The following is a 23,725-nucleotide window of genomic DNA, read 5'->3' as shown; positions in this document are numbered from 1 at the left end:
CAGCAATATTATTATGCATCTCTGCAATAATGACACGATTCATGAAGATAATAACATTCAAGTTTCATTTCTAAAACAATGTCTGCATCCATCCCAAATCTGACCAGCAATGACATGTTTAGCTCCATTTAATCCTTCAAGGTTCTCATGTCAATAAGTATGGACAAATTCAAAGCAAACTTTCAGCAGAACCAGGGTCTTCCTGTGACTCTCTACTTCTCAATTTGTTTGCTTTCTCTTTAACGTGCATTGATGACACTTTAAAAAAAAAAAAAAAGATTTAAATGCTATATAAGTAAACTAAATTCAAAACTGAATTGATTTAACCAATTACTGATCGTATGCTGTCCTTGGAAGTAAAGCAAACATCTTCATTATGGTGAGCTAATTAACCAAACAAGATTTGCAGATTAGTACAGATAAGCTTGTTTTTTAATCAATTTTTTCATGTGCTCTTGTTTTTTTTAAGTTTCGCAAAGGCTTAAGTTCACCAACAGTTAAAGTGTTCATGTGCTTCTCTCATCACAACAATTACAGACGTCACTTTACGGAATAATCTAAAGCTTGCTGTACGTTGTTAGTGTTGCTAAGCCATGATTTGATATTCTTGTTATGACTACAAGTGTTTAAATCAGTAAATGAAGCATAGGGTATGTAGCTTCTTTCCGGAAGTTTACACTTAGTTCTGATGATATCTTTTCTCTTGTCAAATCTTTTTCATATTAACCATCATGATCTCCCCAATCATTTGTATATGCTGCTTGATGTAATGATCCCTTACTTTCATGCATGGGCAGACTCATCCCCCCGCTTCCTCCTACCCTCTACCTGCCTGCCCACCCTCCTCCCATCTGTCTTTCTCTCCAAAGTCTCTGTCTCAAAGCCGGGCTTTAATTTTGATCAGCGATGAAATGATTGCTCTCCTCTTTCAATTTTTCTTTTCTCCCCCTCCCCTCCCTGAGCAGTTGTCATAGAAACAGAGGAGTGTGTGTGCAGGACAGGGTGTGTGTGTTACTGCGAGCGTTGTGTTCCAGTCGATCCCCTCAGCAGAGAGATTTATCATCCAGACTAAGTTCGGAGGGTGTGAGAGAAATGTGTGCATCCCAGCCAACCTTTGTTGCTTCTTCTTACACTCTTTTATCTTCTTCTGTATTTACACACAGAAATAGTATTTGAGGGTGTGCGTTTCCCCGGTTTTATGTTTTTATCTGCGTGCGACCAACAGTGTGTGTAATAGGTCCCCTGTCCCCTCATCAGCCCCCCCATCACACACACTCTAGCTGGCTGGATGACTTTAGATTGAGTGCGTTTGGTGGCTTAGGCCGACCACAACTCTAATCCTCTGCACTCAAACAAACATAAACACACACTTGCACACATACATGGAGTCCCAGGTCCCTCTACTATTAGCTGAGGCTGAGGGAGTTTATGCATGTCTCTGTGTGTGTGCGTGCTTGAAGGGGATTGCTCTGAGACACAAGAGGGGGAAAGAGCGAAACTAACCCAATTTCCTGCTCCATTTCCTTTTCACGCGGAGGTTGCGTCCCATTCCACAGCGGCCGGGTTGAACGCCAGCCACCCTACAGCCCGTGGTCACGCCTTTTACCTCTGAGTCACACTCAGGAAAGGGAGGGAACACTGTAAATAAATCATGAGGCCAAGCTCAAAATTACACACGAAATTGCTATTTTGAGTGAAATTGAAGTTCAATAAAAGTTTCAGGTCGACTCAGATTAGAAGGTTCGTGTTCGATAAGAGCTTCTTTCAAATATTTACATGCTCTGTATTTATTCTTATCACTGGCCCTCTGTTTGAAGATTGTGTAAATGCTATGAACGAATAAATGTTCCATAAAGAAATTGTTACTTCATAGGAGGAGGCAGCTGAACATACAAGCCCTATCTTACTCTTTGAGTGGGATTAGGCACTTAAATAACTTGGTTAGGTTCAAGAAAAGATGGCTGTGTGGGCAGCCCAGCTACACCAGAAAATAACATTAATACTTTTGGTTTTTAACTAAATTAGACGTAAAGTCTCCAAGCTTTTCACAGAAATGGTAAATTCATAACCATGGCCATGTGGAGAAGCTTGTTGGTTTTTCTGGTAATGACTCCAGCTCGAAAAACGAGTCAATCCCCAAAGGTTCCGATGGTATAACCCCCAACATTAGAGCTGAAATAAACATGTTAAGAACCTGAAACAGAAATGGTTTTGGTATATTTAGGTGATTTGTCCCGTTTCAGTTAACTGGTATGTAATTCACTAAATTCATGAATATTAAAATTCTAAATTATGCTCTGAGTGACAGGTTAGTTACCCCATGGATGAGCAGTGTCCTCGGTTTCTCAATTAGGTTCTTGAGTGACGTTTTGATGTAAACATCCATCATTTGAACACACTCAATGGTTTCAGCCTGTAATTTTAAAATGTTACTGTTACTGTCTTTCAACTAGTGAGGATGTTGTCTTGAAGTATTTCCTGAGACCAGCCGGGAAAGTTCTAACCCTTTAGAAAGTATTTAGACCATTTTAACTTTTTTTTTTTTTTTAAATGTGTAGTTTGGTAGATATTACATGAGTTATTATTAATTTAATTTTTTATTTTAATTACATTTCATCCAGCCTAAACGCTTTACCTGGACTTTCAGTGCCAATACAGTTTGAGAATTTTTTTCTAATTCTTCAAAAATCAAAAGTTTAAATGTAATTTATAAAAGTATTCGGATATTTAATTTAATATTGAAGTAAGGAAATCTATCTTTATATAGATTTAAATTCGGGGAAGGTGGGACTGGAATTTGCCTTAGCCCTGTCCCTCCATTTTGTACATTATAAGTGAAAGGCTTGGATGTCCTATTTCTTTTGTTGATGGAGGGTTAGGTTATCTGTTCCTGCCAGTAGAGTCCGTCGAAAATCTACAGTTTAGAATCTGTTTGCAGTCTGTTATACAGTGCATACTATGACCTGATCCACCAGCATTCCCAGGTGTCGCAGATGTTTTATTACATTTCTCCAATTTGCTGCAGACAACCACCAAAGGAGGCATGTAGCCCACAAAACAGAGATCACAACAGCACCTGTTTACACCGTATCTGTTTACAGGAAAGGAATTGTTGACAACTGATTGTAGAGTATATTTCAGCAACAGTACCTTGTAATTCAGTTGAAAAGGACAAGAGGACATTCAAAATGATAGGTTTCAGGTAATATTAAGAAAATGGGATTGGGCCATAATCTGATTTAAGGTTTAACTCTGAGCTTTGGCACTCAAAAAGCAGTCTGAGATTTCTCTTGAAGCTACTCCAGCCTTGTAATGGCTGTTTCTTTAGGTTCCTTCTCGCTCCGTTAGATAACTATTGCCCCATTCGGAAGTTTCAGCACTCTAGATCACATCTTCTTCAAGGAGTGTGTAATTAGTTGCATTAATCCTCTTCTCAGTTCTGACCAGCCTCTTTGTGTATGCTGCAGAGAAGCATCACACAGCATGATATTCAAACCACCATGTTTCACTGCTGGAATGGTATTAAAAATGTAACAGGCACAGTCAAGTATTCTAGTATACCAAATCTAGACGTTCGGACTTTGACTCATCACGGAATCTTCTTTCCTTGCGCTCTCAGTCCTTTGTACGTTGTTTGGAAGGCTCCAAACAGCCTGTCATATATCTTTTGCTCAGAGTGGCATCTGTCAAGCTGCTCCACCATAAAGGCCTGATTGATGGAGTGCTGCTGACATGGTCATCCTTCCAGCAAACCTCTAGAGGGAGCATTTAAAGCTGTGTCACAGAGACGGTTAGGTTCTTGGCCACCTCCCTTTCCAATGATCTACTTGCTTCAGTTACTCATGTGAGTATGAGACCTAACTCAAGTGGCTCTTGGTCTCAGTCTTCATTCATTTCACACTTAGCGAGGCCACCGTGTTCCAAGGGGAGCACTCAAAGCTTTAGAATAAATTTTATAAAAGGGGTGGTTGGTTGCTTTTGAAGCAAACAAGTGTTCAAGTCGTCATCTTCACAACTAGATATAATTTTGTACTGCGATGTCAGACTATTGTACACTGGTAAAATCTCTTGATGTTCAGGTAAGAAGCTCTTAATTACATGACCAAACAGTGATAATACCCTTTGTTCACTTAAACTTGATAAGTCAGGGTACTTCATATTATCAATCCTGACACAAAGCCTTACGTATAAGTGATTTCAACGTTCCAAATGATAGCATACTACAGAATCTCAATCCACTACATACATGAATAATTTTTACTTTCTGCCCAGATCCATTTTGGTTCCACTACAGAATCAAAGCTATGAATATTGGCTTTAGCTGCTCTAAACTTTATTATTTTTTTTATGGTTTCCCTATTTTTCAAACATTTGTTTTAGTTTAAAATGTCAATACAACAAGCTAATTCTAGATTCAGAAATATTCTGTATTAACTCTAATATGTATATATATACATATGTGCATATATACATATATAAAGTTTCAGGGCTGCAGACCCAAGTCACAGCTTTAGGTAAAGTGTGATTGGATTATCATTGCAGCATTGTTGTGTTTTCTTTAGTCCTTAAGAATTTTTCCGACCATCATTCCTTTTCTCCGTGATGTTTTCCATCAAGGTCACAGAAAAGAGCTCATAAAGATGATAGGAGGTCATGTTTTTTTTACTCTTCCATCAGAGCCTGACTCCCTAATTGGACCCTAATGTTTTAGCAATTTAGCCATTTTGAACAATAGACTGTACAACCTTTGAATCACTCAGTTTGCTGCTTGATTATATAATCATATCTTTCAAAAATAGAGGAAGATGTTTTGATTAGCAGCATCCCTAATGCAAACTTTTATGGCTAGTATCATTGTCTTCTGAATCTGAATCTTCTCCCACGTATCTAATTTTTTATGTTTTTAATATTGGGTTGAATAGTGTATGCTCTATTTGTTGGGTTTTTGTGCATCTAAAAGGTTTAGTTTCCAAGATCAAAATTCACACCAGGAGGTTTCCTCTCCCACAGAAGACACTGCTCATGAATGCATCATGTAATCTAGTTTTTTTTTTTTTTTACCTTAACCTAATGATGTCACTATTAAATACATTTGCATAATGCTTTTTCAGTGGCTAGTTTGTTGGACCTTAAACAAAGAATAAGGCAGCTGCCTTACACAATGTATTTCTGGATAAATCGGCTAACCCAGCAGAACAGACTCTGCTCTGCAGAGAAGGACCTTAAGGAGACAGCAGACAAAATTAAATATTTCGGACAAGAAGTCAAAAGATCTGCTATTGCAATCTACAGGAGAAGAAAAACGACCAATTTTTTCAAGCTTAGACCCCAAAAATAAGATTTTATACCTGTAAATGAACATAATATGATCTATAAACTTCTGCCAATTCTTAAAAATCTTTTATTGCATACTTTAGATAATATAATAGCATCTTAACTGTGTAGCCGCAGCATTTAGAATATGACTGAACAGTGTCTGTCAAATGTGGTAACAATGTCAGCAGGTCAGTCACCACACCACAGCTAAAATATCGTTTATGAAACAGTAGAATGTTTTCCCATCCACCACTAGTTCTGATAAATTATTAATGTCATATGCATTAACATTTAACCCAGATATTCTGACTCCTGGAAGCAAGGTTTTTGCAGCTCGAGTCGTTTTAGCAACTCACTCGGTCTTGTGATGTTAGAGATTGATGTTCATAAATGATGGAGATTATAAATAATCTTCAGACAAACACCAGTATGATTAATTATGACATTAACATTAATGATCAGCAGCTGATACAGTACACCCCAGTGATGTCTGTCATGTTAGCTGGAAAAAGTAACAAATACTAACAACTAGAAATGTGACACTAGCGTATTTTATTGTAAATATTTAAAAAAGTGTGGAAATACAAAACACGTCTGTATAGAATTGGACCCATAACTGATCCAAAGCCCATATTTTTGTTTGCATGTATGATTATAGACAGTTATATCATCACAGTCATATCACCCAGGCCCTTACACAGTGAACATGGAAACAAGATGGAAAATAGCAAATATTAATCCTGCTGTAACTGTGGGAGACTTATTAAAAGATGATCACCTGTACTATTGTACACCTGTTTTTATCTGCTGTGTTCCATGAAAAAGTGATTGAAGTCATCAATCTTGTTTATTTCCAATCAGGATTCACTACAGCTACACACCATGTAAATACAGCACTGTGCAAGAGTCTTAATCCAGCCCTCGTTTCTTTATATTTTCTACCAAGCAGGCAGACTTTCTTGGAATCTTTTAAAGTGGTGCTGAGTTATAGTTCTCCAGGCTTTCTGAAGGTCTTACAAGATTTTTCTTTGGACATTGGGTGCTTTTTCACTCATTTTTAGTCCAGTCCTTGTACCTGACCATTATCAGAGGTTGTGATTTTTGTTTGTTAAGCCACTTAACACTGACCTCTGAATTATTCAAGTTTAAAAAAGGCACCCAACTCAAGGGATGAACCAGTGTTGTGTCTACACATAACAGACACCTCAGGCAAAGAACTCATTTTAAATTGTATCTTTGGAAACTTTGCTACTAGCAGCCTGTCACAAAGACGCATTATTTGTTCCCATTTCTTGAGTTGCATCTATAAAAAAAAAATCAATGAAAAAAACTGAGAAACTGAGCAAATGGATGACAAAAGAGGAAGTGTCAGGCCTGAAAATCTTGTAATCTTTTAAAGTTGTCTTGAGCAATAGTTCTCCAGGCTTTCTGATGGTTTTCGGAAGTTTTTCTTTGGACATTGGCTGCTTTTTCACTCTTTTTCAGTCCAGTAACTGACCAGTGGAGGACAAAAGAAGTGTCAGGCCTAAAAATTCTGTCTACAGCACATGAACAGGATCTGAAAGTGGTGCCCTTAAGAAAGAGGAAAAAAAAATCCAGCAAAGATCCAACATAGGAGCTGAGAGATGCATCTGGACCTTCAGCTGATCCATCTGCTGTTGGCCCAAGCCTCATCAGAAATGGGCTCCATGGAAGGGTGGCTGTCAGGAAGCCGTTCTTAAGGAAGGGAAACAGGGAGAAAAGGCTGAGCTGTGCCAAAGGACACAAGAAGTGGACTGAAAATCAGTGGCAGCAGGTCTGATGGAGGGATGAATCCTCCCCAGAGCCCGGAGCTCAACATTACTGAAGCAGTGTGGGATCATGTTGGCAGAGAACGGAATAAAAGGCAGCCGACATCCAAAGAAGAGCTTTGGGATGTCCTTCAAGAAGCCTGGAGAACTATTCCTGAAGACTCCTTAAAGAAAGAACAGAAAGCTTGTTGAAGAGGGTTCAGGCTGTGTTGAAGAATAAAGGAGCTCATATTGTACAAACTCTATTTTTCTCTTATATACGGAACTTAAATTTATGTTTTCACATGTTTCAATAAATTACTGCTCCTATTTCCTGGAAACATATAAAGAAATGAGGTGTGGCTCAAGGTGTTTGGGACACATTTCATGTTTGGAAACACATCCAGCTAGAAATTGAGTGAAAGCCTCATAAACCGGATGGGAGGACTTTTTGACAAAGATCAACATTTGTGCAAATCCAAGTTGATCAGTGAAAACCTGATGCACCCTAGTTTGCATAGAATTAGTAATGCATGTGTTCTCCCTTTACACTCCACAAACAGTGTGTGCTCTCAGTGGAAGTCCTTACTTGTTATCTGACATTTTCTGTCAAACATATTCAAACAGTAAAGCAACGGTCCACTGGCAGTGCTAACACACACACACACACACACACACACACTGTTGCACAAAGTCCCTGAGTTGTCTTGACCTAATTGAAGCCCAGTGGTCTGCCCCAGGTCATTCTCTTATACCTCCCTTATTTTAATGAGATTTTTAATTAGCATGTTAATTGCCTAACACAATCAGCAGGGTGACTAGCATGCTGGCTAGCTGCTTTTGGCATCCAACTGGGCCATAACACTGAGGCTTTCCACTCTACTGAACAGAACCATGCAGAGCTGAGCTGTGCGAGTCTAGCCTGGAGAGGAAATGGTGTTAAAGAAAACAAGTAGTGATTTTTCTACAGACTTGTGTTGCATTCATGGTGATGACAGAGCGCTAGATCTAATTAATTACCAGTTTATTCAAAAAAGGTTTCCATCCTCTGACCACAAGTTACTAGTTGCACTGTTCTGTCGTCTGGAAAACCGTTTCAGGAATTTAATAACACTACAGTATTTCCATACACACGTGCAAAGACGAATCGTGTAAACACAACCAGAGAATCAGAGAAAGTAGAAATGGTTTTCAAAGTACTGGTAAGAAAAAAAAAAAAGAAACATACTGTTGCTTACATGTATTACGAGTTTTATTTCATTGACAACATGAACTCTTGAAAGATATTTCATGTTTTGTATTATCGGCTTCATTTGTTGACATTTTTTACATTCCAGTCCAGCAACACATTCCAAAAAAAGCTGTAAACTTTAAAGCTTGAAATCACTTTTTCATGTTTCCGTTCCTTCTCGGAAAAACTTGAGACGCTCTGGCATTGAGGATACCAAGGGATGAAGATGTGTTATTTTGTCCCATTCTTCCCAGGAGTACGGACACGTCGTTGTTTCAAAGTACATCCTCTGTTGGGGACGGGTTAGGACTATATCAGCTTTTTATGAAAGTCGCTTCATGACACAGTACCGTCTAAGGAGTCATACATCATGGGTGTCCAGCTTTGTCCTCCTTTGTTCTTTACACAGAGGAAGAAATGGGATTTTGGAAAGTGATTTGATCTAAAACACAAAACTGTATTTATGTTAACAATTTAGATTAAGTTGGGGAGACTGCAATGAAATAAAAGTCCAACTAAATTAAAAAACAATTTCTTTTTTTTTTTTTTTAAACCTACATAACAACATTTGCATGTCCTTTGGAGATTCTAATATTTTGTAACATTGTCACCAAAAAGTAATTTTTTAAACTATTTTAATGACTTTTTTTCCAAGCTCGTACTTCATTTTGTGCATGAAAGTGTCTTTGAGACGCTCCCTGTACCTTGAATATGGTTGTTTTTCTCATTGTAGGTAGTAAATGTATCCACAAGATGTGCCGTTTCAATCCAAAACACAGTCAGCCAGTTCACACAGTCACATGTTCCTTGTTCATACATATTTGTCTTGCAGTTCCACATAAAGCACATGCGCTCGTCCACAAGACAACCACCTTTCCTGTGTGTAACCGAAGGCTTTCATGCTCAGACAAGTTTTTCATAATCCAGTAAATGTGAATCTATTCAACATGTGCAAATATAATTTTGACAATGAATTCTTAAAAGGATGCACTTTACCAATATATTTGTTTGTGATCCCAAATGAAAATCAGAGGATTCCAATGTTTGAATTCCAAAACTCGATTGGTTTACACACACACACACACACACACACAGCTTTTAGACAAGGTTGACTAATCTCAGTTTCACCAATTAATTGACTTTAAGTGTTTAATTTGACTTAATATCTTCTTAAACAGAGAAATGTGGCATGATGCAATGATGCTTGCAACTTCAGTTATAGACGCACAGTATTATTCATGTTTCACTTCTTGTGACAAAGGATATCGTAAAAGGATATGTATGACCTCAGGAAGTTGAATATTATGTGATTTTCTTCTCTTTTTTTTAAAGCCGATCTCCTGCTAATTACAGTGTAAAAAACGACCTCCGTCTTCTTTAAATGCTCTGATGAAGGTCACCGGGCTGAATCATCAATCGGTTTGACATGACCGGAATAAACTAGTGAAATTGAGATTAGTCAACCTTTTATTAAAGTTTGGGATGTTTATGTGTGGGCTACTTCTACTTTTGTTCATATATTTTTTTTTTTACATATTTAAGTACTTTAATGGCCAGTACCTTACCTGCAGTAGTCAGAAGTCAGAATGCTCTCAGTTTGGAGAATCGGGGAGGATTTATCACAGGAAGCTTCGCAAACAGTTTCTCAGAACTCAGAGTCCACAGTAGACCAAATTTTCTCCATCTAGAATAACTCAATCCTGAAGAATTTCTCAGCTCATTGAGCAAAATCTGTATAAACTGAATTTATACCACTTTACTTTTGCATCAGATGCTTTGTTTACTGCAAACAAGAAGGAAAAATCAGAGTCTGGAAAAGCACATCTTTTACATTATTGCAGAAGAAATGCTTCCAACGAGTCTGACAAAACTCCTGACAGACTCATCTGATCTGCAGAAGGACCCAGTTTGCAGCCATTGTGGATGCAAAGATTCAAAGCAACACAGATATTCTTTGGTTGAGAAAGTAGTAACAAAGTAAACAACCCTCTGATAATAAAGTGAAGCGGTGTGAATAAAAAAAAAAAAAAAAACACGATCAAATATTTTAAGATTTAAGTTGTTTTAGATGTTTTAGGAAATTTGCTATTGTGTGTGGTTGACTCCCACAGACTCAGTTTTTTACACAACCCCAATTTAAAAAAAAAAAAATTATAGTTTCCGTTTAACTGTAAAAATAAATTTGGGTGTTTACAAAATCCAAGTTGAAATATTTGTGAATTGAAAGAATTCATTCTGATTTCTTCTTGAATTTTCCAAGGGTTTTTTAACTAGACTTCCCACTGAATATCGTTTTTATAAATATATATATATATATATATATATATATATATATATATACATATACACACTGTATATATCTATTTAAGTTCAGTTTCAGAGAAAAGAAAATAAGACTGCACAACACTCGAAACAGCCAGCATATTGCAGAGTAAAGTTTTTAATGTGATTATTGATATTTTTTAAGCCTCTAGAGTGAAGTGTAACAACCTGAAAATGTCTGACGCACGAATACTTTATGACGGCCATTTGAGGTGAGAATACGTTCTGATGCAACAGCTTCACGGAACAACTTCTCCTCTCCTAAATGACCTGTCTTCTTTAATTGTGTGAACATAAGTGTTTCTCATCTCATCCGAAGGATTTTCTCTCTTTTTTTTGTTGTTGTTTTGTTTGTATGTCAGAGACATTAAAGATATCCATGTCTTTAACTTGCTAGGTGTTGGATTTTCCTCGACTTGTTGTTGTAGTACAAGAGAGGAAATGAAAGGAAAGTGAAATGAAAGTTTTTTGGGTGAAAACAGTTGCCTGCTGTGTGTGGGAATGAGCTTGATGAGAGCAGAGCGTGTGCACAATGAGCTTAAAGATGTGAAATCAAAGAGGGGAGGTGATCCACTGTCAAATGGATTTATTTGTACGTCTTTTTGTGTTTTTTAATGAAGAAGCTAGAGCAAGTTTACAAAGAAACTATTATTAGCAGGTCATAACCATCGAAAATGGCCATTATGGTGACTTTGCATTCTGAAATCAGGCCAATAGATGAAGGAATAGCATGGCTGTAAAGTCAAAGGAAGAGTCAAATAGAAGAAAGGCAATAAATATGTATATTTAGGGTGGGAAGATGTAAGAAAGTGGAATGTATTGGAGATAAAAGGAGGTGGAGGTGGCCAGACAGATGGAAAGAAACTCATTACAGAGTCTATTCCTCTGTCACGTCACTCTGTTAGCTTCACTGTAGCAGCAACTCAAGGCTGTCAGTGATGAGACTTGCCTTTATGATTTACCTCTGCCGGCATCGGCTTCTTTATTGAGCCTGGCCTTCGCTGACAGACAGAGAGGCCTTTGATTTAGCTCAGGTATGTTTGAATCATTGAATCATTTTCTTTCCATTGTTGTTCTGTCATATTCCCTTCTCTTTCTCAAATTCCTCTTTCCTTTATTTTCTCTTTCCTTCGTGCTTTTCGTCTCTTCCCTTCGTTCTAATTGCATTTCTCTTTTATCTGCCCCTCTCCAGTCAGATCTACTGTATAGAAAATGCCCATGGCCAGCTGGTGCGTGACCTGGACTTCAATCCCAACCGCCAGTACTACCTGGCCAGCTGCGGAGACGACTGCAAGGTCAAGTTCTGGGACGTTCGTAATGTCCAGGAGCCTGTAAAAACCTTGGAGGAGCACTCGCACTGGTGGGTGGATCCGCAGAGGTTAAGGCAGGGGTGGGTTGGATGGGGGCATAGTCCTTGAATAGAGATCATTAGTTCCCATGTCAGCAGGCATTTGTCCTGCTGAAGTGGCCCTGAGTCAGACTGAATCAGAACCTTCTCATTTTTCCAATGTTTGGGTGGCACACGGGCACTCTTAATTCATGCTTAATGACGTGTGCTAAAAGTGCTGCTTTTGGGGCAGTTAGTGTTTGATCAGTTTGGGCTTTGAAAACTGAGCTATCTGATAGGAAATAATGCTGATGATTTTAATGAACCCTTTTTCTTGTAGGTGTCTCATTTTCTGTCTCACTCTTCGTTACAAAGTTGCTCCAATTCATTGAGGTTTACAGCGTTCGTTTATGCACAGCTCTCTGAAGGTCCCACCACAACATTTCAATCAGGCTGAGGTCTAGACTTGGTATGAGGTGTTTGGGCTGATTTGCTGTGTTTGATTGTGTTTTGATTTTCAAACATGCTGCTGATTGTGACCATATATCTCCACTTTGGTCGTATCTATCCCAAGGGGCAATATTCCAGAAGTCTTGTGGTTTGTTCAGATGCAGCTTTACAAACCTAAGCTGTGCTGCCATGTTCTTTTTAGAGAGAAGAGGCTTTCTCCTGTTTACCCTTTCAAACAAGCCATACTCGTTCAGTCTTTTTCTCATTGCACTGTCATGAACTTTAACATTTAAAATGCTATCTGAGGCCTGTAGAGTCTGAGATGTAGCTCTTTGTTTTTTTGCCGTTTCTCAGAGCATTGCACAGTGCGACCTTGGGATGAACTTGCAGTGACATCCACTCCTTTGGCAGATTGGCAGATGTTTTGAATGATTTCCACTTAAAAAAAAAAGGGGGGCCTTATAACTCTTCCCAAATCGATAAGCAGCAACAACTACTTTTCTGAAATCATTGCTGATAAGCAAAGTGGCAAAATTTATTTTCTAAAATTGCTCACACTTGTGATCTGATGATCAATTAATCAAGTGCATTTGATTAGTAGCACCTGGCTGCTACTTACCCTCATTAAACACCTAAACATTAAGTTCTCATTTTTCTAATTCTGATTATTTTCATTTCTATGAAGAAACACCAAAATTTTATTCCACAAGCTTATTTTAATGTTGTGAACGTTGATTCTAAACTTTTGTTGGGGTAAGTATGGTGTTCTGCAATATTTTGAGTAAAACTTTTGCATCTCCCTGGACTAGTTGTAAATTTAATTCAAATTGGCTATTTTAGTGTTTGAAAAGTCAATTTTTGTATATCATAAAATCTGCATAAAGGACAAAAGGCCCCCTACGCCTCAGTAGAGGATAATTCAAAACATATTCAGGAAAGCGCACTTAGAATGACAATAAAACATGATGATAACTCCTTCGCTGCACTGTTGATTGGTTTCTTGTTTCATTGATTGCTTTATCTTCTAACTAATGAAATGCCCCAACTACTCCTGATGTAATAAAATGTAGTAATACACTCATTATTGATTAAATAGACAGCCACTCGTTTTTGTCATAAAGGATTGAATCACTGTGGATTGAATGCGGCTCCAGGTTGTCTTCTGTGAGGCTTCAGGCATCGCTAAGAGCGGAACAATCTACTGCAGATGTGTGCGTATTAGTGTGGAGGACACACACTCTCTGCTGTGTGAGCTGAATGGGTGATCAGTGTGTGTCTGTGAGCCAAACACCAGATCCTGCTGCAGCACACCAAACCTTACCTGATAACGGCACACGCACACGCACACACACACAATAGAGTATCCGCCAGCGCATGTACACACGTACTTCACACAGGAGCAGACGTTATCTCCAAAAGAGAGACAGGCTTGGCAAACATATCCATAACTGTAGATTACTGCCGATGGGATGTCTTCTGATGGGAGATAGGTGATGCGTGTGTGTGTTCACCATCATCTAATCTGTGTTTTTGCTCGGGCTCTCTTTTTATCTGTGTGGCCACATGCATTTGTGTGCGCTCAAGCATTTCTATAATGCATATTCTCATTTGTATTTGCCTGTTTAAGCGCCTATCTTCAGTGTGATGCATATTTGCGTGGGTGTTTCCCTGCTTATATGTGTGTATTTGTTGTGCATGCTCATTTTTCGGAGCGTAGCCAGGATATGGCCTCGGGGCTGTTGGGGGTATTAGGGACTATTTTTTAGCAGGGAAGCGGATTAGCGGAGCGCAGGGAACGGCGTGGCCGTGGCTGATTTTCTGTCAACAGCCTTGGTTATCCCTCAATCCCTCCCTGTGAGGGAACTGGGACCACACTCTGAGCTGTGCCCCAGGCTCACAAAGAGAGACACACAAAGAGCAGGAGGGAAAAGGCGCAAGTCAGGCAGTCAGCGTGGATGGCAAGAGAAGTAGAAAGAAGGGGAAAAATGGAGAGACTAAGGGAGGAGAAGTTTTAAATAAATTTAAAAGGAAGTAAAACTGGGGAAGAAGTAAAACCAGGCATATAGAGTTTCTGATAATGATCACATGGGAACAAAGCTCAAATCTAGATTTAAACTGCCAAATCCCCATTTCTGGAATCTGAATACAAACCTAAATTGAATTTTTTGAATGCCTGCATTTTCTGCATGACTTGAGTGGGTGGCTGAGCATGTGAAATAGAGACATCTATGTGTTTCAGCATGTGTGGTCTGCCCATACATACAGTCGACAAACTGTGCAACAATCACTATAGTCAAATCCCAGTTGCAGGGCTGTTTACCCACATACTGTACTGTATGTGGAGTTCCTCAGGGGTCAGTTCTTGGACCCCTTCTGTTCACTCTGTACATGCTGCCTCTGGGTCAAATTCTGAAGAACCCTAAAGTCAACTACCACAGCTATGCAGATGACACACAGATATATCTCGCACTGTCTCCAGATGACTGCAGTCCTATAGAGTCATTGTGCGACTGCTTAGAGCAAGTCAAAAAGTGGATGAACCAAAATTTCCTTCAGTTAAATCAAGGAAAAACTGAGGTCGTTGTGTTTGGCAACAAAGAGAAGAAGTTTGCTGTCAGTAAACATCTTGAGTCACTGTCTCTAGAAACTAAAGACCAAGTCCAGAACCTCGGCGTGCTGATAGACTCAGACCTGACCTTCAACAATCGTATCAAATCAGTCACCAAATCAGCCTTTTATCAACTTAAGAACATGTCCAGAATTAAGAGTTTCATGTCCCAAACAGATCAGGAGAAGCTGATTCATGCTATCATCTCCAACGGACTTGACTACTGTAACGGTCTTCTGACTGGACTCCCCCAAAAGAGTCTCAAACTGCAGCTCATTCAGAACACTGCAGCCCGAGTTTTAACCAGAACAAAGAGATCAGATCACATCACCCCAGTTCTCAAGTCTTTACATTGGCTCTCGGTCAGATACAGAATAGATTTTAAAGTTCTGCTGCTCGTCTACAAATAACGGAATGGTTTAGGTCCAGAATACATGAATGACATGCTAGCAGAGTATAAACCCAGCAGAGCTCTGAGATCTGCTGACTCAGGTCAGATAGTGGAGCCTAGAGTTCAAACTAGACACGGTGAAGCAGCTTTTAGCTGTTATGCTGCACACAACTGGAACAAACTACCAGCAGAACTGAAATCAGCCCCAACTGTAAGCACTTTTAAATCCAGGTTAAAAACATTTCTCTTTCGGTGTGCTTATGGTTGAGTTTATAATTTTCTTTTTCCCCTCTTCTTTGATTGCTTTTAACTGTGTTTTTAATTTTTATTCTATTTTTTTTCTCTTTAACTTGCTGCTTTATGGTGTTCTTTTAAATGCCTTGTCTTTATGTAAAGCACATTGAGTTGCCTGTGGTATGAAATGCGCTATATAAATAAAGATGCCTTGCCTTGCATTGCCTATGAAAGAGTTGATCAACCCCTCATTTCTTTATATTTTCTTCTAAGCAGCCAGACATTCTTGTAATCTTTTAAAGTTGTCTTGAGCAATAGTTCTCCAGCTTTCTGATGGTTTTTCTTTGGACATTGGCTGCTTTTTCACTCTTTTTCAGTCCAGTAACCGACCAGTGGAGGACAAAAGAAGTGTCAGGCCTAAAAATTCTGTCTACAGCACATGAACAGTATCTGAAAGTGGTGCCCTTAAGAAAGAGGAAAACAATCCAGCAAAGACCCGACACAGCACCTGAGAGATGCATCTGGACCTTCAGCTGATCCATCTACTGTTGGCCCAAGCCTCATCAGAAATGGGCTCCATGGAAGGGTGGCTGTCAAGAAGCCGTTCTTAAGGAGGGGAAACAGAGAGAAAAGGCTGAGCTGTGCCAAAGGACACAAGAAGTGGACTGAAAATCACTCAGTGGGGTTACATGTCACTGAAAGGATCGGATAATCGGCTAAATTACAATAAGAATGAGTTGAGCAAGGGTAATTATCCTTGGATATATGGCGGTGAATGAATCGAATCAAACTCAGGCATTCAAGAAAATGGCGAATGAAGAGCAAGATGAAGCTACGTCCCTCTACATTTCATTTGTGGTGAGCTGCTTAATGCACAAACGCGATGCACAACGGCGCATTCTCCATCGTGTTGTTTGTTTGTTTCTGACGGCGACAACAATTGTAGTATCGTCTCTTCCGACTTCTGGCTCATGACCACGGGAAAAAAATCTCATTCACCACGTGCTTCACCCATCTGCATATACGTTTAATTTGACTTTCAACCGAGTTATCTCAGGGTCTTAATCTGATCGTGAGTAATCCGATCTGATCCAATCTCTTGTCAGAATAAGGTGTCTACATGCACTTAATAACTCAATCTTATTGTAATTTAGCCAATTATCCGATCCTTTCAGTGCCATGTAACCCCACTGAGTGGCAACAGGTCTGATGGAGGGATGAATCCTCCCCAGAGCCCGGACCTCAACATTACTGAAGCAGTGTGGGATCATGTTGACAGAGAACGGAACAAAAGGCAGCCGACATCCAAAGAAGAGCTTTTGGGAAGCCTGGAGAACTATTCCTGAAGACTCCTTAAAGAAAGGACAGAAAGCTTGTAGAAGATGGTTCAGGCTGTGTTGGAGAATAAAGGAACTCGGACCAAATATTGACTTTTAGGGTGTAACACTAACTGTAATGATAGCACAGCGTGCAGTTATTTCTGCAGGATTATTCAGCCACACGGATCTTTGTTCTGAACAGTGAATTTATTTACATCCAATTCATCCATGCATGACTATAAAAAGTTCCACACTGCCCCACGTTGCTATGTTGTCTAATTCTGAACGAATGCCTCATAATGTGTGTCCTCTAGGGTGTGGAGTGTCCGCTACAACCACAGTCATGACCAACTGGTGTTGACAGCAAGCAGCGACAGCCGCCTCATCCTCTCCAACATGGTGTCCATCTCCTCCGAGCCTTTTGGACACTTAGTGGATGACGATGAGCTTAGCGAAGGGGAGGACAACCACCAGGAAGACAAGTAAGAGCAAATCAGACGAGCTGAAGACGAAAATATTTCCAGTCTAAAGAGCTGGTTAATGGTGGATTTTATTTAAATAAGGTTGTTAATTGTCTAACTACTTAAGACAGACACAACATAATACAGAGAAGTCTTTAAAGAATAGCCAGCCGTGACTGTGTGTGTTAGGATAAACAGTTTCAGCAGCGCTTTGTAGGACAAACAGTAAAATATTGGAATGCATTCTCTGGAAAAGAGTACAGAATCAAATCAACTGAATAGCAAGCACTTTGGAGGCCATACTGTGTTCCAAATAGACAAACCAAATGAGGCCGGAGAGGCTGATTAACCAAAAATCAAGAAGCAGTTACTAATACGTGCCACACTGTGATGGTGGAGATGACAAAACGTAACACAGACGAAAGAGTCCAGACAAAAGAAAACGGAGAGAAATGGCCAAGATGGCAGCTGCTGGGTCAAGATAAAGAAAGATCTGGTGACAGCTGATTTCACCTGACTGAAAGCTTGGACAATAGTTGGGGAGAAGAGATCATTCACATGCTTTAAGATTTTAAATAAAGTAATGACTGGATGTTAGCACACAAAAACTCATTCATCCACTTTATCTGAGGACATCTCTTTGTGTTTATTATGGAAATATAATTCAACAATACCAGGCTGAAAAATACTTTGACAAAACAGACATTAATAATTAAACCTGAGAAAGATGTATTTTGTTAATGTTTATATAAAGTATATATTCAACAAAAGAATCCTATTCCATAATGTTCATGATTGTACATTAATTAAGACAAATGGTAAATGGACTGCACTTATACAGCACTTTTCTGGTCTAGTTGACCACTCAAAAGTCCTTTTACACAACAAGCCTCCTTTCTCCATTTACACACACTCTCATCGAGCACGTCTTCATTTATACATTGTTACATTTTCTTCTCTATCACACACATTCACACACACCGATGGACACATCGGTAGGCAACATGGGGCTCCACGGATTAGTCCTTTGTCCAACGGTTCTTAAAGAGCAGTTCATTATTACTTCTTATCTGGCCTTTAAGACACTGTTTTTCCTCTGCTTTGATATTTCTGAAGGGGGGGGTGACCTTTGTTCTTGGAACGTCACCACTATCCTCCCAAGAGCAAACAAGGCACAAAAGCTTATAGGAAGGCAGTGTGATGCGGACAATTAAGAATATGTTGACGTAGCTTCTCATTTACCCATGTGGCACTCTGCTACACATGAGAATAAAACTGGTCTTAATATTAAGTATTCATTTGGATACGTCTGTGAGACATTTTGCTGCACAGCATAACAGCTGTAGCTTTAAGCTTGTTCAAATCTATCATTAGGAATGTTGGAGGAACATCAACATAACATGTTGTACCACCCTACAGTGCCACCCTGCCAAAACCTCTGGTAAAATGTCTTCATCTGCTCCTGGATAACACACAAACAATTGAAAAAAAAGACAAAAACAGCCATATCAGAAGTTTGAATTGTATGAAACAACAAGTTCTCATCATTGGTACTTAGTCTTCATCTCTTCTTTTTTTTATTTTCTAGACATGAAAGTGTCATAAATGTATTGTCCTTGCTTTCATTCCCATGTAAATAAGGTATTTTCATTCATTCAAATCCTGAAAATCAGAACAAAATGTTAACTCGGTTCATGTTGAAAAAGTCAGCAGTCTCCATGGTAGCTGGATGCAGGATCAAGTCACCGTTATATTTGTCTTCTCATGGGTTTAGATGACAGTAAAAAATACTCTGATATTTATCCCATTACAATCAAAGGGTTTCATGTAATAGGTTTGCTGGGCAACATCTTGTGGCATTTTGGCTGTCGAGCTTCACCAAACATACAAAGATTCATGCTCCGGGGATGATGTGCACTAATTTGAAAAAGTGTCTTCAGACTTTTAATTAGATTTTTTCTCTTTAGTACACTTTGTATAATGTTAATTGACAGATTAAGGACATGTTGTTTTGAATTATCTTGTCATTGAAGAGAATAAATCTTCATTTTAGTGTAAGGCCTCTACATTTTTTACACAGTGTTGCACATCCAGATTTGGTTGTCTTGCCATCATCAGGTTAAAAGGTTTAAATTTTGGTTCTGCAACATTGAAAAGTTCATGAACGTATTGGAAAAATTGAGTTGCACAATCGATAAAGATAACTGCCATGGTTTCAGGTGTTTTCCTTCGAGAAAATCATCAACATTCACAAATTCTGAATACACGGGAGGAAAATAAATTGAGGTTGAATGGTACCTGATCAATTTCACAGCAAGTTATTGATGTTTGTAATATCATCGGTCACTACCCTTCCTGTGAAACACTAACAAGGATTTTCTTTTTCACTCGTTTTTTTTTTCACTTAACATCCCCTGATCAGGGATCTTGACTGTCTTTAAAGTTGCTGGACAGCAATGCTCTTTGTTGTATTAGAATTCAGATCATTTCAGATCGCAGTCGTTTAGGATTAGATTTCTTCTGTGAGACTTTTCTTGTGCTTGAACTTCTTCAGTGCTCTAAGTGGCCTAATGACACAAATTGCCAGACATTGAAGAGTGTAACGAAAAGTGCAGTATGTGTTTTAACCTGCTCATTTGATAATAGCCCTCGAAGATTAAATCTGACTGCCTGAACCTTCACTCTCACATTCACTGACACTGAGAATGATAAAAGGAGAGGTAAAACATTAGAAATGTGTTACTGTCAAAACACTTTGAGGGTTTTTTTTCTCTGTAGCATTTACAGTTGATTTTAAAATTGCAGGAAAATCCACTTTGTAATGGTTACTGCTGTCCAGATCTGCCCCTGTCCTCCAGTCGTTATGGTCCCATTCCCCCTCTCAGCCTTAACTATCAGCTCTTATACTCCGTATCTGACTCTCACCCACAATTATCAACTCTTCTTCGTAATTACCACCACTCAGTTTTACTTTCCACTCTTCCACTGCAGTTTTTGACCCCTCTTGTACATAGACGGCATGTCCACTCATCAGTACCTGGACACTATGTGCACACCTCCTCTAGTGGTCAGACCATCTTGGGTGATCATTTTTAGAACCAAAGCCAACCCGAGTAGGCTTTAGTTTTTGTAGGAATTACAGGAGAAACTAACATAAAGTGTCATAGCAAGATGTCATTGCAGCACAAGCTTATCCAAGTCTTTGTAGCGGGGGCGGCAGCTTCAGCCGAGATGTGCGGGGACAGTAATGACATTAAGGTATTCTTCATCTGAAGCTCAGAGATATTAGAAAAAAAGACATCCTATTTTCTTTTCCTGTGCTCCTTTTCTTGATCTTGTTGGAAAACATCATAAGATTAACGGAAGATTGAAGGAAGAATGTACGTAACTGCAAAAAAAACAGCTGCGCTGCATCAGGAATCTGACCTCATGGAGAGCTGTGGTTCAATTTAGGCTGCAGTAGTGGAAAGAAATATATATATGTTTAGATACTTTGTCTGTTGTAATCACATTGTTTCACAGATCCTATATCATAAAAAAATGATACTAATATAATAAGGTGTAAAATATTAGTTTATAATAAGGTTGGTAATTAAAAAAAGAAACCAAAAGTCACAGGCTTTCCTGTACTCGTATCTATAGCATGAATCACAGTTAGTACGACTGGATGATTTCCTTTGCTTTCATAAATTATGTTTTCTATACTAAATGAGAACACTGAAGCTCCTTTCCTCAGCATGTAATCAAACCAAATCCTCTAAGTTTTGCTAAAAACTATCAATCTGTCAATTAATCCACAAATCTAAAATTGAACACTCTTTGATATATTACAGTTTTATTTAATTCATCTGTTTTATATAAGTTTATCTCTCCGTCTTGTCCTTGGATAAACAGAGATGTTCACAGACCATAAACATCCTTTATTAAATTCTAATATTTTCTCCAACTTATTTGCATGATGTTTCTTTTTAAAATCTCGGATGCATAGGTTTATTACTCTGAGTACAGTTTCAGGAAGATTCTTTGTACTTTATCTGCATAGAACATAATTTCCTGTAAATTGTCTTATCGTTGAAATAAATCTTGATTAGAAGTTCTTTTTCCCCCTTTGGATGAGCCCAGTAAATAATTTCAGTTCCATCCTTTAAATCAGTGAGCGCTTCAGGTCTGGTTCTAACATACGTACTTGGGTGATCCAATAACACATAGACTGCACAGAGAACAGGTGCGAAAACATCAGGGCGAATTAATCCATTCACCAAGACCACATTCTGAGGTCCAGGACACTTTTATCCACATTATTATGATAATCTGAATCCTAGAGCTTAAATAAGGGCAACTGAAGTCCAGTTGCCCTTATTTAAGCTCTTCGGACTACTATGACCTGAATGACTGAGAATCTACACCGACGTGATAATCTGAACATAATCCGTCCTGGGGGCTCACTCTGGGACCACCTACTGACCTGATGAAACTCCACTCAAGCAGCTGAGTTTCCACTGGGATGATTTCTTAGCCCCAAAACTCATAAAATGTATCATTCACAGAAAACTTTCTGCTCTTCTTTGTTGTTCATTTCTGCCGCGATGGTGAATGAAGCAGCTGCGACTGCAGCTCCAAAGCTCCAGACCTGTCCCGCTCGATGTAGAAACGTTTCTACAAATGTGAAATAACTTGTCTTTCATCTGATCTGCACGGCCAAGATTGTCTGCATCAGATTACATTGTAGAATGACCAACTTTCCCTTTAAACTGCTAAACATGTGGCTCCTGCTGTGTGATGAATAACAGTCTGTTGGCAGTTAAACCGTTCAGTGGCATTATCCCTGAAAACCTTTCAATCCTCGGCGTAACTCAGTCCAAGCCCAGTATTAGTCTGGATCAGTCGAGTGCCCCCATATGAGCTCTTTTGTTCTTTTCTTTCCCGCTGAATGTATACGAGTGACACACTTAAGAGTGATTTTATTTTAGGCTGCAGTCCAGAGGGAGCAGCTACTGTCAGTGCGAAAAATTTAATGTGTAAAATAAATCCAAATGTTTATGTCAGTGTTTCCCCTCGGGACTACTTACAGCACGGAGTTTGGGAGGAATTTGGGATGGCAATGATGCTGGATCATAATTCTAAAATCTTATTTATTGTCAAGTTATTGCAGCAGTGGGAGAACTATGTCGGAGCCAGGCAGGATGTTATCTGAGTTTTTAAACAAGGTGTTCACTTTTTGACAAATACTCTTATTTTAACTACACTGCACCCACCTCTCTAACATTGTGTGATAGAAACATTGAACTCCTATCGTGTTAAGCTTCTCTTTAAGTTCTTAAAATGATATTTTATGACACGTTTATGCAGAAATTTTGAGAATTAGAAAGTGTGCAGCTCTTCTGCTCACCAAAGGTGCTCATGCTGCCTGGTGATCTGATGATGCTTGTTCCTATGGATACCATCGAACACTGTTGATAAGATACAGATTTTTTTTCACAATTAAATCTGCATCCTCTCTCCATGTCCCGTAGCTCAGTGTTTCCCAGACCTGCTCCTCACGGCCCACTGCCCACCATATTTCAGATGTTGTCCCCTCCAACACATCGCTCAGATTAATGGATCATAAACAGTTCTCTGCAGAACTGATGAGGTGATCCATTCATTTGAATCAGGGGCGTTGGAGCAGGGAAACACCTGAAACATGCAAGACACCAGTTCTCCAGAACCAGGACAAGGAAAACACTGACATGGCCGACTTCTTTGCATCATGTGTGTGCCTGTGTGTTTATTTGATACAGGAGTAAGGAGCCCCTGAAAGACAGCGTGGTGTCCACCTATGAGGAGCACGAGGACAGCGTGTACGCGGCAGAGTGGTCGTCAGCTGACCCCTGGCTGTTTGCCTCACTCAGTTACGACGGACGCTTGGTCATCAACAGGGTCCCCCGAGCCCTCAAATACCGCATCCTGCTGTGAGAGGGGCTGCAATGACTGTGAGAGAGTGCGTGTGTGTGTGTGTGTGTGTGTGTAATGTATCTCACGTACATATGTTCAACTTATCACTGTAAAAGATCAGATTAAAGTAAAACAATGATCTCTGGATAAGTGCGTGACTTTGTCCTTCACTTGCTTATCTACCATCATGTGTTCTCCTGTGGCTAATGGTGATTATTTTGCTTTTGTTCAACAGTATTTCTTTCCTCTAATCTAAATTACATTACTGGTGTCTGAAGACACAAAATCGAGAAGTCAAAAACACGAAATTCATGTAAATAAGGAAGTGTTGTGCTTTGTTATTCAGGTTAATCAGCAGCACAG

General features: G+C 39.2%; 1 protein-coding gene across 1 annotated transcript in view; it reads left to right on the top strand.

Annotated features, from left to right (window-relative positions):
• Positions 1–23,503, top strand: part of eipr1 (EARP complex and GARP complex interacting protein 1) — a 72,627-nt gene extending 49,124 nt beyond the window's left edge. The window contains exons 7-9 of the mRNA XM_075447735.1: positions 11,831–11,998; positions 17,282–17,449; positions 23,209–23,503. Coding sequence (XP_075303850.1) covers positions 11,831–11,998; positions 17,282–17,449; positions 23,209–23,383 — 511 coding nt within the window. The 3' untranslated portion in view covers positions 23,384–23,503. The remainder of the gene's footprint in view (positions 1–11,830; positions 11,999–17,281; positions 17,450–23,208) is intronic.
• The last annotated feature ends 222 nt before the right edge of the window (positions 23,504–23,725 follow it).

This window comes from Odontesthes bonariensis, chromosome 17, assembly GCF_027942865.1.
Source record: "Odontesthes bonariensis isolate fOdoBon6 chromosome 17, fOdoBon6.hap1, whole genome shotgun sequence".
In the NCBI taxonomy this organism is placed as follows: Eukaryota; Metazoa; Chordata; class Actinopteri; order Atheriniformes; family Atherinopsidae; genus Odontesthes; species Odontesthes bonariensis.
This window is presented reverse-complemented; position numbering and strand designations above follow the sequence as displayed.